Consider the following 13,948-nt stretch of genomic DNA (forward strand, 5'->3'; position numbering starts at 1 on the left):
AAAGCATAAGAGACTCTTAAAAACTGAGAACAAGCTGAGGGTTGATGGGGGGTGGGAGGGAGGGGAGGGTGGGTGATGGGTATTGAGGAGGGCACCTTTTGGGATGAGCACTGGGTGTTGTATGGAAACCAATTTGACAATAAATTTCATATATTGAAAAAAAAAATAACAACTATTTATACCACTTCAGATATTAGCCAGGAAAGGAAAAATTACACTTAGTTTTAAGAAAAATAAATAAATAAATAAACAAATAAATAAAGAAGAGTGTCCGTTTACAACGCTTCCAAATGTAGATTGTAGAAGCTGAGTCTTTTGATTTACCACCTAGGGCTTGTGCAGCTTGTAGATGAAGCCAGCAAGCTCCACCCTTGATCGCATAAAGCCCTAAAGAGAAAATGCCCTTCCGTGCTACTTGTGCATGTAACTTCACAGACAAACTTTTACAAATCATTAAAGTATCAATTCCTGCCGTAGACGTGAAAGAAAAAGTCAGACAGACCTAAGCTCATGCTTTTGAATGTAAGCTCTCTGGGGTAGGCTAGCATGAGAGGATCAAGTAGGGAACACCAAGAGTCCAAGAGAGCACTGAGGTCAGGAAATTATTTTGGGAGCTAGAAGTTTATATCAAGCCTGTGAAGGAGTGGCTGGAAAGTGATCTGGCTCATGTTACTCCTTGCTGCCTGCCCCAGCAGCACAAGGTGACTTCAAAGAAGTCTGCAGGAAAGGGTGTGCGGAAAGGACAAACCGCTTCTCCACTAAAACTTACTATTTGGTTTACTTTCCAGTAATTTCAGTTTCTTGGTGACTTTAACCAATTTAAGTATAACATTTACCCTAAGTAGTATGCTCAAAATCACTTCCCAATCCCCATGCCCCAAATCCAAACCATTAAAACTTGAGGCTCCACTTACACCAGATTTGTGCTATCAATAAGGTTTTACGTAGGTCAAAAATAACCACATTAATGATATATTCTGAGGAACCAGGGCTCGCTGATTTCTTGGATAGAATCAGCTACTTTTCTCACTGTCTTATAAACATCAGTTTCTGCCCGTCTATTTCTTCTATGATGATGATAGCTACCTTATATTTGATGCTTATGGTGTGCATGGCACTATGCTAAAAATTTTATGTTCATTATTTCATATAACAGTTGAATAGCAATTACCCTGGGCAGGCATTATCCTGATTTACAGGTGGGGAAACTAGTAAGTGTTGAAGCTGGAATTTAAGCATAACTTTAGAGGATAACTCTAACTGCATCCCTAGCTACGTATCTTTTTCCTCCAGGAATGCCCTTCCCACTTCCCTCTGCCCAATAAAATTCAGTGAAGGCCCAGCTTAAATTCTGTGTGCTCTGATAAGCGCTCCTAGTGCCTATATCGATCTCATCACAGAACTCGTAAAACCTTTATTTATTGAACTCAGAGGAAGAGCGCATTAGTAAAACATGGAGTATTTGAGATTTCACAACTGATCACAGTTAAAGCACAGTGAGGGCTTACTGTGTACAAGGAATTGTTCTAAGAATTATAGACAATTAACTGATTTCATGATCACAACAAAGCTGTGAGGTCAGAACTATTATTATTTCCACTTTACAGATGTGTAAACTGAGGCAGAAGTTAAATGTCTTTCCTAAGGGCACAGATTTAATATGCATGAACACATAGAATAGTACCCAGTACACATTCTCTGTCTTTATCGTCGATTCACGTTCCCAGAAAGAAAATAAGGCCTCTTCCCTGAAACAGATGTTGGGCTAGAAAGTATCGGAATTGTTATTTCATTTAATTCACTCAACAAATATTTATCGAGGGCCTACCATATGCCAGATACTGTTCTAGGCATCAGGAATACAGCATTGAAAACAAGGGCCTTGTCATAACAATCCTGTAAAGGCGATTTATCAGCTCCATTATTACCAACGATAAAACAGGTTCATACAGTTAGCCAGTGAAGGCTTAAGGTTTAAATAGAACCCTTGCAAATTTAAAAGTTCCAGGTCTTTCCCTCGCAGGAAATAAGGTTAACCTCTGCCTGTGATCCACCTAATATTACCTATTCTCCCCCGTGGGACATAATGCACTTGGAAATTAGAAACTACTGTTTCTCTTTCTTACATTTAGGTTACAATTTCCCAATAACATCACCGCCATCCTTAGATAGTATTTATGTAATGCATGCACGCTGTATTACTGGTGAGGCTGCTTCCTTCCTCTCCATGGGAAAGCCTTCAAGCAAATGTACTGTTTGTTCAGGGACTACCCTTGTTGGGGGCTTGGGGTAGGGTAGGATGGATGGGTCTTAAGCCCCAGTTTCTTTGCCTTTTCCTAGAGTCCCTAAAGTGACCCCTAATAACCCCCAAAGACCTCTACTACACAGGACACAAAAGAAACCATTGTGATCAAGAGAAAAAGCTGTTTTGGGAGTCAGAAAGCCTATTCTATTACCGTTTTTCATTTTTTACTTAACTCATACCTGTGTATCAGGTACTATGATCCAGACACCGTCCAAAGCATTTTACAAATACTAACCCCTCTTCGATTCTTGATTTGAGTCCCGATTTTCCACTCACAAGTTGTGTGATTATGGTCAAGTCAGTTAACTTTTCTGAGCCTCCGTTTCTTGATCTGTTAAATGAGGATAATAAATTGCAAGAATCCAATGAAATCAGTCACATGCCAGTTTAGAAACCATTACAAGTATTAGTTCTTGGCATTTTGCTAACCATCACTCTATAGGCGTTAGATGTTTTTTCCCCCGAGGAGCTCCTGGTCTGTGATGCCAGGAGTGGATGTGGACAAGCCTAAGCTTGTAGGGACTGGGTAATAGAACCGGCAACTACATCTCAGGTTACAGAAGAGCATGAAATACAGTAAGATGTCTGTGATACTTAGAGTGCCGTGTGTGTGTGTGTGTGTGTGTGCGCAAATGATTACTACAATAAACCTAGTCAATGTTTAATCCACAGGAGAGTTTATCATGGTCCCCTCACTATCCCCTTTTCGAAATCCTACTCACCCTTCAGGTCTCAGCTCAGTTATTGCTTCCTCCAGGAAGTTCTCCTAATTCCCCAGACCCACATAGGGGCTTTGTCTGTGTGTTCCCCCAGCATTCTGTGCTTCCCACCCCCTTTCCTTAATAGTTTTCTCCATCCAGCTTCTCAACCAGACCACAAACTGTATGAAGCGCAAAAGCAATTGCGCTAAAGAAACATCAGCCAGACCACCAGCCACACCTACTTTCTCAGCACTGTATTCTCAGCATTTAACAGATATCCTGGCACTTAGTAGGACCTCAATAAATATTTGTGTGAAAAAGTGATCCTGTTTCTGGACTGAAGGGATATAGGGAGAACTGAGAACCACAGTATGTTTATAGAGGACCTCCAGAAAGCTACCGTGCTGGGAATAATGATCTCTTCTTATTACAATAAAGCACGTAGCAATCATGTGCTCCTAAGGGGGCTCTGAGACCAGCCCAACATCCAAAGTCACACTGCAAATGCATAGGAAATCTCTGTTGATTTCTCATTCCTAGAAGACCTTTGCTCACTAGCCCGTTAAGCACCTTCATGTGACTGCAAATCCTTGAAGGTGGGTGTCTATAATGAAGGATTAAGTCCAGTTTTGAAAGTGAAGCTCAGGTCGGATAGGTGATCTTTTTTAAGAACTTGGTCTCCAAACTATAGACTAGTTTGGAAGAAACTGGAAGGGAAGCCAAACAGTGTTGTATTACAAACTTATTTGGAGTGTACAAGTATCCTTGTCAGTTTCGGAAGGGTCAGCGAGTATCCTGTTCACTCAAGAATTTCATACATTGCAAGGAGATGGAATAGTATTGAGAATGAAATGAAATGTCATCCACAATGAAATGCAATGTCTGGGAAAGGGAAAAGAAGACAGGCAAGGATGATAGGGCTGACAGTCACGGGCAGACAGCCGTTTAGCATAAGTTAATTTACTGGCCAGCTCGATCCAAAAGGATGCCTCTATCTGGCTTGCAGTATGATATATTAGACTCTGACATGATGGGAGAAGGGGAGAGGGGAAGAAGGACATTTCCAAGGACGTAATATATTTTATGTATGAATTGCAGAAGCACAAGAAAGACCCAGAAGAAACTGATGAGTGTTTTCATCTTTTTAGACTATGCTGTCCTTGTGTCTGTGCCAGCTCCTTCTCTGGAATTGCCCAGCTCAAGCAATTTGATGCATGATGTTAAACTATGTATCTCCATGGAGGCAAACAAAAAGTGTCATTGGGACTCAGCCAGGGATACGCATATACCCACACCCATATGTATAAGTGTACGGTTAACTTTCCATGAGAGTCAACTAGAAGGTAAGTCAGTCCTGTTACCTGCATATTTCTTATACTATGACTTTATACTGGATATGGGTAAACAAGGCCTCTGGTTGTAATTCAGAAACATGTTAAATGTGATGACCTTGGTTTCTGAAAGCTCAAAATGTTCACAAAGATTGGAAGACAACTTGACATGGTGCTTTTATAAGTGGCTGACAAAACCAGCTCCTAGTAAGGCATCTGAAACTTTTGCCTTTTCCCCCTGAATGTACAGGGAGGGAAGCACAGAAGCAATTGTACAAGAGAAACATCAAGGAGGTAATGAAGACAAAACATGATTAGACTTCAGCCACCCTCCTGGAGCACTTTGGACGGAGGATGGGGGTACTCAAAACTTCCTTTAAATAACAGGGGTGATGGGGTGCCTGGGTGGCTCAGTCGGTTAAGCGGCCGACTTCGGCTCAGGTCATGATCTCACGGTCCGTGAGTTCGAGCCCCGCGTCGGGCTCTGTGCTGACAGCTCAGAGCCTGGAGCCTGTTTCAGATTCTGTGTCTCCCTCTCTCTGACCCTCCCCTGTTCATGCTCTGTCTCTCCCTGTCTCAAAAATAAATAAACGTTAAAAAAAAAAAATTAAAAAAAAAATAAATAAATAAATAATAGGGGTGAGAGTTTCCATCTGAAGGAAGACAGGTCTTCCGACAATTGAAAGCTATTGTAATAACGATCTAATGACTCTGCCATTGCTATCATTTTTTGTCACATGATTGTCAATCAGAGTAAGGCCCAGGAAAAAGAAAAGCCATTGTCCTGGGCAGAATGACCGGGCTATGGCTCCTACCTTTGCAGTCATTCTACCTGCCTGATCTGAAAGTGTTTATGGGGGCAGGGAGGAGCGCCCAGGTGGCTCAGTTGGTTAAGCATTGGACTCTTGATTTCCACTCAGAACATGATTTCACGGTTCATGAGTTTGAGCCCCTTGTCAGGCTCCCCACTGACTGTGCGGAGTCTGCTTGGGATTCTCTCTCTCCTTCTCTCTCTGCCCCTCCCTTTCTCTCTCCCAAAATAAATAAATAAACTTAAAAAAAAAAGTGCCTGTGAAATACCTTGCCTACTGACAGCTGCCTCTGGAAAAAACAGGAGGTATAATTTGATTTGCAAAGTGTCTATACACTTGCAATTTTGGTTTTAAGTATAAAATGAAATCGTATTATAAATGCACTTTAGGAGTTTAATGTATAAAGGGTATCCATGGTGTACCCTCTCTCAAGTGCAAATTCTTAAAAACATTACAGATAATAATATTGTAACAAATGTATCCTTTGAGTTTGACTTTTAAATGGCAGGTTTTCTTATAGTGAAATACCTTTATATTCTGGAACCTATTTCTGTAATCATTCTTTGTTTCAAAGCAATTCACTAATAAATCACTGAAATATAAAATATGTTCAGTAAATGTTTTCTTAAAGTATGGAACCAACACAAAGTTTCCCCCTTTATATTTCCTGAGGTAGAAATCTATTTTAACTATTATTTCATAAAAGAAATAAGAATTTGGCATCCAAAAAGTAAAAAGGACATGGCATAAAGGACAGTTGATAGTCTGACGACAAACACAGATGAAATATACTTGTATGAACATATACATTTTTGAGTTTAGAAGAATTGCAACCTGAAATTTTATTTTACAGTATGACATTGTATGTAATTGTTAGTTTGATGATAAATGTTCAATTTATTTTCATGTTTTACCTTTATCATTCTCTATTAAACTCTGTTTCTCACAGATTTGTTAACAAAATTGGAATGACATTTTTTTTTTTTTTTTTTTTTTTTTTGAGAGAGAGAGAGAGAGAAAATACCAAGTTGGGCTTTAAGCTGACAGCATGGGCTTGAACTCGTGAACTGTGAGATCATGACCTGAGCTGAAACTGAGAGTCTAACCAACTGAGCCACACAGGCACCCCCCTCAAAGACCCTATTTCAAAATAAATCCACATTCTACAATTTTTCATTGAACACAAGTTTGGGGGGGACATTATTTAACCCACTACAATGTGTGGCCCATTGCAAAAAATGGACAAAGGGGGCGGTTATCCATTTATAAGATGGAAAAGTTATTTATTATTAACTTGTTTTTCTTACTACAGCTAACTATGTAATGATTGTTGGCAATCAAAAGCAAATTTGACCTTTACCTTATCCTCAAGGACTGTGGCTCCCACGTGCTGTACCATGGAACAGCACATGTCCAGGGGATTTTCACAGCAAGGCATCTTTCCCCATAAACTCTGCAGGCTCTAAGGTGAGGCCCCCAAGGCCAGCCTCAGCTAAGAGTCACTGACTAGGAGCTTCTTTTAGGCACACGGATTCACGGTTCATGATCTCACGATTTGTGAGTTCAAGCCCCATGTCAGGCTCTGTGCTGACAGCTCAGAGCCTGGAGTCTGCTTCAGGTTCTGTGTCTCCCTCTCTCTCTGCCCCTCCCTGCTCGCTCTCTGTCTCTCTCTCAACAATAAATAAAAACATTTATAAAAAAGTATTAAAAAAAAAAGAGAAATAGGGTCATTGCAGGGGTGCCTGGGTGGCTCAGTTGGTTGTGTCCAATTTCAGCTCAGGTCATGATCTCACAGTTCATGAGTTTGAGCCCCTCATTGGGCTTTGTGCTGACAACTCAGAGCCTAGAGCCTAATTCAGATTCTGTTTCAGCCTCTTTCTCTTCTCCCCCACTCACACTCCGTCTCTCTCTCTCTCTCTCTCTCAAAAATAAATAAACATAAAAAAAAAAAAGAGGGTCTTTGCAGACATAATTAGATGTAATTTGTTAAGGATCTTGAGATGAAATCCTCCTGGATTTAGGGCAGCCCTAAATCCAATGATTAGTCTTCTTTTTTTTTTTTTTTTAATTTTTTTTTAACGTTTATTTATTTTTGAGACAGAGAGAGACAGAGCATGAATGGGGGAGGGTCAGAGAGAGGGAGACACAGAATCTGAAACAGGCTCCAGGCTCTGAGCTGTCAGCACAGAGCCTGACGTGGGGCTCGAACTCACGGACCGCAAGATCATGACCTGAGCCGAAGTCGGCCGCTTAACCGACTGAGCCACCCAGGCGCCCCTGATTAGTCTTCTTATAAAAAGAAGAAGGGACACAAAGAGACACAGAGCAAAGGAGGACGTGTGAAGAGAGGCAGAGATTGGAGTTAATGCAGCCACAAGCCAAGGAATGCCAGGAATGGCCAGAAGCTGGAAGAAACAAAAGCATCCTCCCTTAGAGCCTTCAGAGGACGCAGGGCCCTGCCAGCCCTTTGATTTTGGATTTCCAGCCTCCAGGACTGTGAGAGAATAAAGTTTTGTTGTTTTAAGTCACAGAGTGCTGACAGAGCTGGGAAAGTAATGCAAACATCTTTTCCTTTTTATGACTCTTTTCTCTTTCTTCCAGAGCCTGCAGCAGCAAGGCTACTATGTTCCACAGGAGCTTCTGTGTGGAACCTCTTTCTGGACCACGTGACCCATCTTCACAAATTCCTCGCTGGCTCTCGGGCTTCATGTGTCGGTCATCGTTCACCATCTTGACTTCTAACCCTGTGCCATTTCTCCTGCATTTGCTTCTGTTTGCTTCCTTGTGCCCTGAGTGTGTTTGTGCAGGCAGCTGGGTGCTTTGTCTGCTGCCCTTTTCCCCCACGTAAGGCCCAAGGAGGCTCAGAACCAACCCAGTGGATTTACTTCTGGAAGAATCAGTTATCTCCAGGTCTTTTCTAAGAGAGTCCTGTTCTTACTATTCATCTTCTTGCCTCAGCATTCAGGCATTTGCCACCAGTATTTATAATTATTGGCCCATTTCAGAGTCTCTCTCTCTCTCTTTTTAACCAAAACAATGTCTCCATATTTGGTGACCCTCCCTGGCCCCTGTATGTCTGCTCTGGGGCTATAATAATCCCCTACTAAATTCAAGGCTAAAAGCAGACCCTCACTGCTCTCTTTAAGACAGCCAACATCATACCTTAATCAGCCAAGAAAGTACACGAATATTTACCGAGCACCAGGTTAAGGGCCCACCACTGCATTGGAGGGTTTCATGAGTACATATCACCACGTATCCACCAACAGAAAGGAGGGAAATCCCTTAGTCTTCCTTTCCAGCCCTCTGGCTCTCCCCAAATGCTGGCCCTCTAAATTCCTCAGGGCACCCTCACACTGCAGACAAGATCTGTTTCCCTGCTCAGATACTTGGAGTTTCTCTAGCTAATGTAGAAACAGAGGAGAAAATAATCCCCTGCCTTTCCTGCACCCTATTTTTGTCTTTTGGGTAATAATCAGAGGGAAATGAAACCAGCTATGCAGCAGACATACCTTAAAGCCCCCTGTCCTGGGTTGTCCTCTCTGGCCCCTTGCCCAGCCTCTGCTTGTTCCCAAAGGCAGCCTGCTGAGGCTGAGCAAAGCTACCTCTGGTACAGGCGCTCCCTGGAGTTTCCAGGCTACAGGGAGTTCTGGAGGGCTTGCAGGAGAGGGGCGCGGGCAGCAGGGGTGATGGGGATTCTCAGGGAGCTCGGGCAGTAGCCATTGCCAACTTGTATAGAACAATTTATCATTTTAACAACTAATATGGCCACACTGATGGGTGTCCAAGGATATGAGCCCTGCCTTATGGTGCCACCAATACTGAACAATTTAACTCTTTGAGATCTAAATTCTTCATGCATCAAAGGAAGCATATTTGTCCTGCCTACCTATAGCATTATTATGGGTCATAGTCTGTAATGAATACTCACTGCTGAATTGCAGAATTTAGATGACTTAAAAAAATTTTTTTAGGTTTATTTTTGAGAGAGAGAGAGAGAAAGCACAAGCCAGGGAGGGGCAGAGAGAGAGGGAGACACAGAATCTGAAGCAGGCTCCAGGCTCTGAGTTGCAGCCCGATGCGGGGCTCGAACCAACGGACCTCAAGATCATGACTGGACTCTTAACTGACTGAGCCACCCAGGGGCCCTAGATGACTTTTTTTTTGTTGTTAATGTTTAGTTATTTATTTTGAGAGAGAGAGAGAGAGAGAGGCAGAAAGAAAGGAGAGAATCCCAAGCAAGCTTCGGGCTGTCAGCCCAAGGCCCTATGAATCAAACCGCGAGATCATGACCTGAGTCAAAATCAAGAGTTGGACACTTAAACCAACTGAGCCACCCAGGTGGCCCAGAATTCAGATGAGTTTTACATAAATGTTACCTTTATATTCACCAGGACTACCTGTATGACCTTGAGCAAATTATTTAATTTTTCTGTACTTGTTTTCTCATCTGTAAAACAAGAGGTAAAAATAGCCCCTAACTCATAGGTTCATTGTGAAGATTACATGAGTTGATACACATAGGATGACTGGCACCATAATAATAATTAGGTGGCACTGAGCTGCCAGCTACTGAAGTCCCAGAAGTTGAAGGAGAGGTGTGGGTTCCGGTTATAAAATGAAAGCCCCGAAGAAGACCAGAAAGGGAGATTGTACTTTTGTTCTGTTTAGTTTGGTGGATATTTGTATTACTAGATGCTGATAGCTACTAAAATGAACAGAAAAGGCAGAGAGGATTATTTTTCAGCCCTCACAAGCCTTCTAAAAAGTTGTCTCTAACTTCCTGAGTCATCAAATACCATGCACTGTCTTTTCTTGACAACCTTGTTATTTTTTCCACTATTCCCTTAGGGGATGTTGGGCAAATCATGTCACTTTCCAGAGCCTCACTTGCAATTCTGTCAAACAAGGACAAACAAGTGAGAATCAAGCAAAATAAGGTATATGGGAGTCCTTTGAAAATGAGAAACATTGCATGAATGTTATGGAGGAAGACATTTTATGATTTATTAAATACACAAGCACAAACATCTCTTTAAGGTTGGAAATGCTCCCATGGGAGGCATTAAAGCCTCGAGAGAGACAAGACCTATGGAGATAGTCAAAAGGATGAAGACTATGTATCGTGAAGGCAGGTAGACCAGAAGGCTGGAGAGTGACTTAACAACAGTGCTTACCTACAGAAAAGGTTAGACAGGATTATGGTCAACTCTTTCCATCTTCACTGATGACAGAATACAAGAAAATGGGCGTCAACAAGAGGGATTTAGATTAGCCATAAAGACTTTTTCTGCTGGTGAGGATTTTCAAAGATTGAATGCCTGGCTCGATCTGCTTGGGGTTTCTTCCCCGAAGGTCCATAGATTTGGTAGGCAGTAAGGACATGACAATCAGCACTCAGGGGGCAGATCAGAGGTTTTCTAGGACTGAGGAGCTCCGCGTGGGAAAGGAAAGGGAACCAACCTCCCATTCCCGAAAAGATCCCCTATGTTCCCAAACTGCCATGTCCACATCCACACTTTTCTTGAACAAACTTAAATTTTGAGCTTTTGTCAATTTACTGATTCATGGCCATCCTCTATCTAAATTAGCATTCTTGCTTATTAAAGGATTGTTGCATTTACAGGTTAGGGGCACAGACATGGAAGTGGAAAATTCTATGTTCCCATCCTGATTTTGCCCCCTTCCAGTTGTGCTGCCCTGGTTAATTAGTTGATTGCTTTACATTGATTTCCTTATCTGTAAAATGGAGATAATAAAGGTTCTTACCTTAAGGGGACTGTCAGCATACTTGGCACAGAGCAAATGCCCCAAAGTGGTGGCCAATATTATGCTAAAGCGACCTTGACATAGTTTCAAAGAGCTGCCTCTTAGATCTTGCACTTGGAGATTTGTTTGTTCTATTAGCTCAGCGTTTTAGACTCACCCACTTTCTAGTCTGCAGTGTCTTCTTTTTTATCTAAAAAAAAAATGTATTCTCACTAGAAAATACATCTCTTTCCCTGTTTACTCTAGTTGTAATTCTCTGAACTTTCTCAAACTCCATTACATCCGCCTTGAAGGGAAGTGACCTGGAATTGTCCAAGCGATGTCCTCCCCAAAGGCAGAAGGATGGATTGAATAATTTATTAAGGTACCTTCTGGCAAAATGAATCTATGCAATGATGCTTAGGTTAAGGAATTTTTGTTTGCAGCCCGCCTCATCGGTTAGCAGAGATCTCATTGTAACACTAGAGGTCACTGTTAAAGCAATATTTCAAAAGCATAAACCTTACATCAGCAATAAAATTGAGAAAAAATCCTTCAGAACACGGCAAGGGAAAAGATATTATACGGATAGTTTGAGGGCAGCAGCTGGGATTTTGTCAAGTTCTTAAATTGAAATCTGCTTCTAATCTCTTCTTGTTTCTCACCCCTAGAAAACAATTCTGCTTTCACTGTGGTAGTAAGACCTCTACCTGGGAAGACCTAGGACTGAGAAATCTGCTCTGCCTGGCCTGCTGACTTCCAAATCAACCTCTCCTGCCCAGACACATGAGCCAAGACTACTTCTGTATTTCTGAGCATCTTCAACTCCCTTCCATTTATCAATCTTCCCTGTCTGCACCTGCCACTCAAAGCCTGCTAAATGGGAATTGGAGAATCTGCTTCCCAGACCCTTCACCTCCTCCAATTTCACATCCAAATAGACTCCCTTCTTAACTTCCCCACTGGTAATTAAGACCAGATTCAACCTGCAAATTAAGGCCCTCCATTCACCAAGTCCTGTTGATTTTACATCCTACCTGCCTTCTGTGCAATTGGAATAATAGCCGTACTCCCTTCCCTGTGTTGTGGAGATCAGATAAGGCTACCTTTAGGCAGCAGCCAGAAGAGGCCACCCCTGTGCCAGAATCACTCCTCTCCCAGCAGCCATCCAGGGGGATCCCAGAACATGTGTAGCTCCTGTCAAGATCCCTCAGTCCCTCCCAATCTGCCATGTGAACATCAGGGCTGACCTCACCATGTCCCCTATCCTCACTGATGTCCCTCCCCATGAGACCCCCAGGTGACCTCTCATCCCTGGGAGTCTAATGCCCACCCTATTTCCTGACCTCATCTGGCATTCCTCCCTATCTCCGGCCCTCTGGAACTTGGGTCAGTCATCGGCAGAATCTTCCTTTCACTCTATCTCCTTGGAGTATTCCTTTCACCTCCCTAACTGAAACTTGGCTCTGTCCCCTAGGGACACTGCTTCCCCTGCAGCCTCTGCAGTGGTGGTTGGATCTCTTCCATGGGGCTGGAGGTGGGATGGAGCTCTTTTTGCTCCTTGTTGCTACCTCTAGACCAGGCTCCAGTCATTGTTACCACATTTTGATTATTTTGATATCTGTCTCACCTTCACTTTCCCCAGAATCATCCCGTCTTGAGTCTTGCCATCTCAAAGGACACACAGATCAGCTTTCCAACACGCTGATTTCTCCTCCAATAACCCTCTCCTCCACCTACCGGGCCTCCATTGCTCACCCCCACGACCTTACCTTAGACAAGCACTGGCCAAAGGAACTTCGGGAGCTCATGATGGAAATGTTTAATCTACTCTGTCCGGTTGGCATACCCTTAGTCACAAGTGGTTGGTTGCTAAACACCTGAAATGTGACTACTGCAACAGAAGGAAACAGGTTATAAATTTTATTTAATGTTTAACTAATTTAAATGTGAAGCATCTATCTATGCTTGTATTCTCCTTGTGCTGTCCTGCTTCTATAGCTGAACTTAGCTCTATGCTAAGATCAACTCACTTCCAGCGTCTTAGAGCCCGCCCCTCTCACTACTAAATTCTCCCCCCTTTCTTCATCAGTTTCTTGGTCTCCACAAGGTCATTTCCATCAGCCTACACATATGCTGTTGTCTCTCTCGTCTTAAGAAAAACCTCCCTTGACCCCAACTCCCCATCTTGCACTGCTGTATTCCCCTCATTCTCTAGAGCAAAACTCCCAGAGAGAATGGTCTACACTCACAGAATCAACTTCTCCTATTATTGCTTGAATCTCCACTCAGAAACTGCTCTTGACATAGTACTCATGACCCCGTATTGATAAATCCAGTAATTATTTCCCAACCCTCATCTAACTTGATCTATCAGCAGCATTGTACGGATTCTTGACTCTCTTCTCCTTGGAACACTTTCTTCACTTGGCTTTCAGGACAGCACGCTTGCCTGGTCTTTCTCCCGCCTTTCCTGCTGCTCCATCTTTCTGTCCTGTAATAGCTTCTTCTTCTTCAATTCTACAACCTCTGAATGTCAGCAGGCCCAGTGGTTAGCCCTGGGACCCTTTCATTTTTCTACCTATTCGTTCCTTAGCCGATCTCACCCAGTCTCATGGCTTTAAACATCACCTACATGCTGATCATTCCTGCATTTTTATATCTCCAACGCAGACCACTCCTCTGAAGTCCAGCCCAAATTATCCAGCTGCCAACTTGACATCTCTAATCTAACAGGTCCCAAACTGAACTCCTAATGTCTACCTCCCTGCAAAAATAGCTTGCTCCTCCTACAGTCTTCTCCATGTCAGTTAAGGCCAATTCCATTTTTTTCCAGCTGCTCAGCCAAAACCATTAGAAATACCCTTGGTGTCTCTCTCTCGATCGTGTACACACACACACATACACACACACACACACACACACACACACACACACACACACACTATATCTGATCCATTAGCAAATTTTATAGACTTTGTGTATCTTCAACTGTAATCGGAAACTGATCACTTCTCATCACCTGCATTGCAACCACTGTGTTTGGAGCCA

At 42.7% G+C, this 13,948-nt stretch overlaps 1 protein-coding gene across 1 annotated transcript in view; it reads left to right on the plus strand.

Moving 5' to 3' along the window:
* TIGD4 (tigger transposable element derived 4) overlaps positions 1-8,257 on the plus strand; it is a 31,006-nt gene extending 22,749 nt beyond the window's left edge. The window contains exons 4-5 of the mRNA XM_042935292.1: positions 4,155-4,349; positions 7,751-8,257. Coding sequence (XP_042791226.1) covers positions 4,155-4,349; positions 7,751-7,884 — 329 coding nt within the window. The 3' untranslated portion in view covers positions 7,885-8,257. The remainder of the gene's footprint in view (positions 1-4,154; positions 4,350-7,750) is intronic.
* Positions 8,258-13,948: the final 5,691 nt, after the last annotated feature.

The sequence above is a fragment of the Panthera leo genome, chromosome B1 (genome assembly GCF_018350215.1).
Source record: "Panthera leo isolate Ple1 chromosome B1, P.leo_Ple1_pat1.1, whole genome shotgun sequence".
In the NCBI taxonomy this organism is placed as follows: domain Eukaryota; kingdom Metazoa; phylum Chordata; class Mammalia; order Carnivora; family Felidae; genus Panthera; species Panthera leo.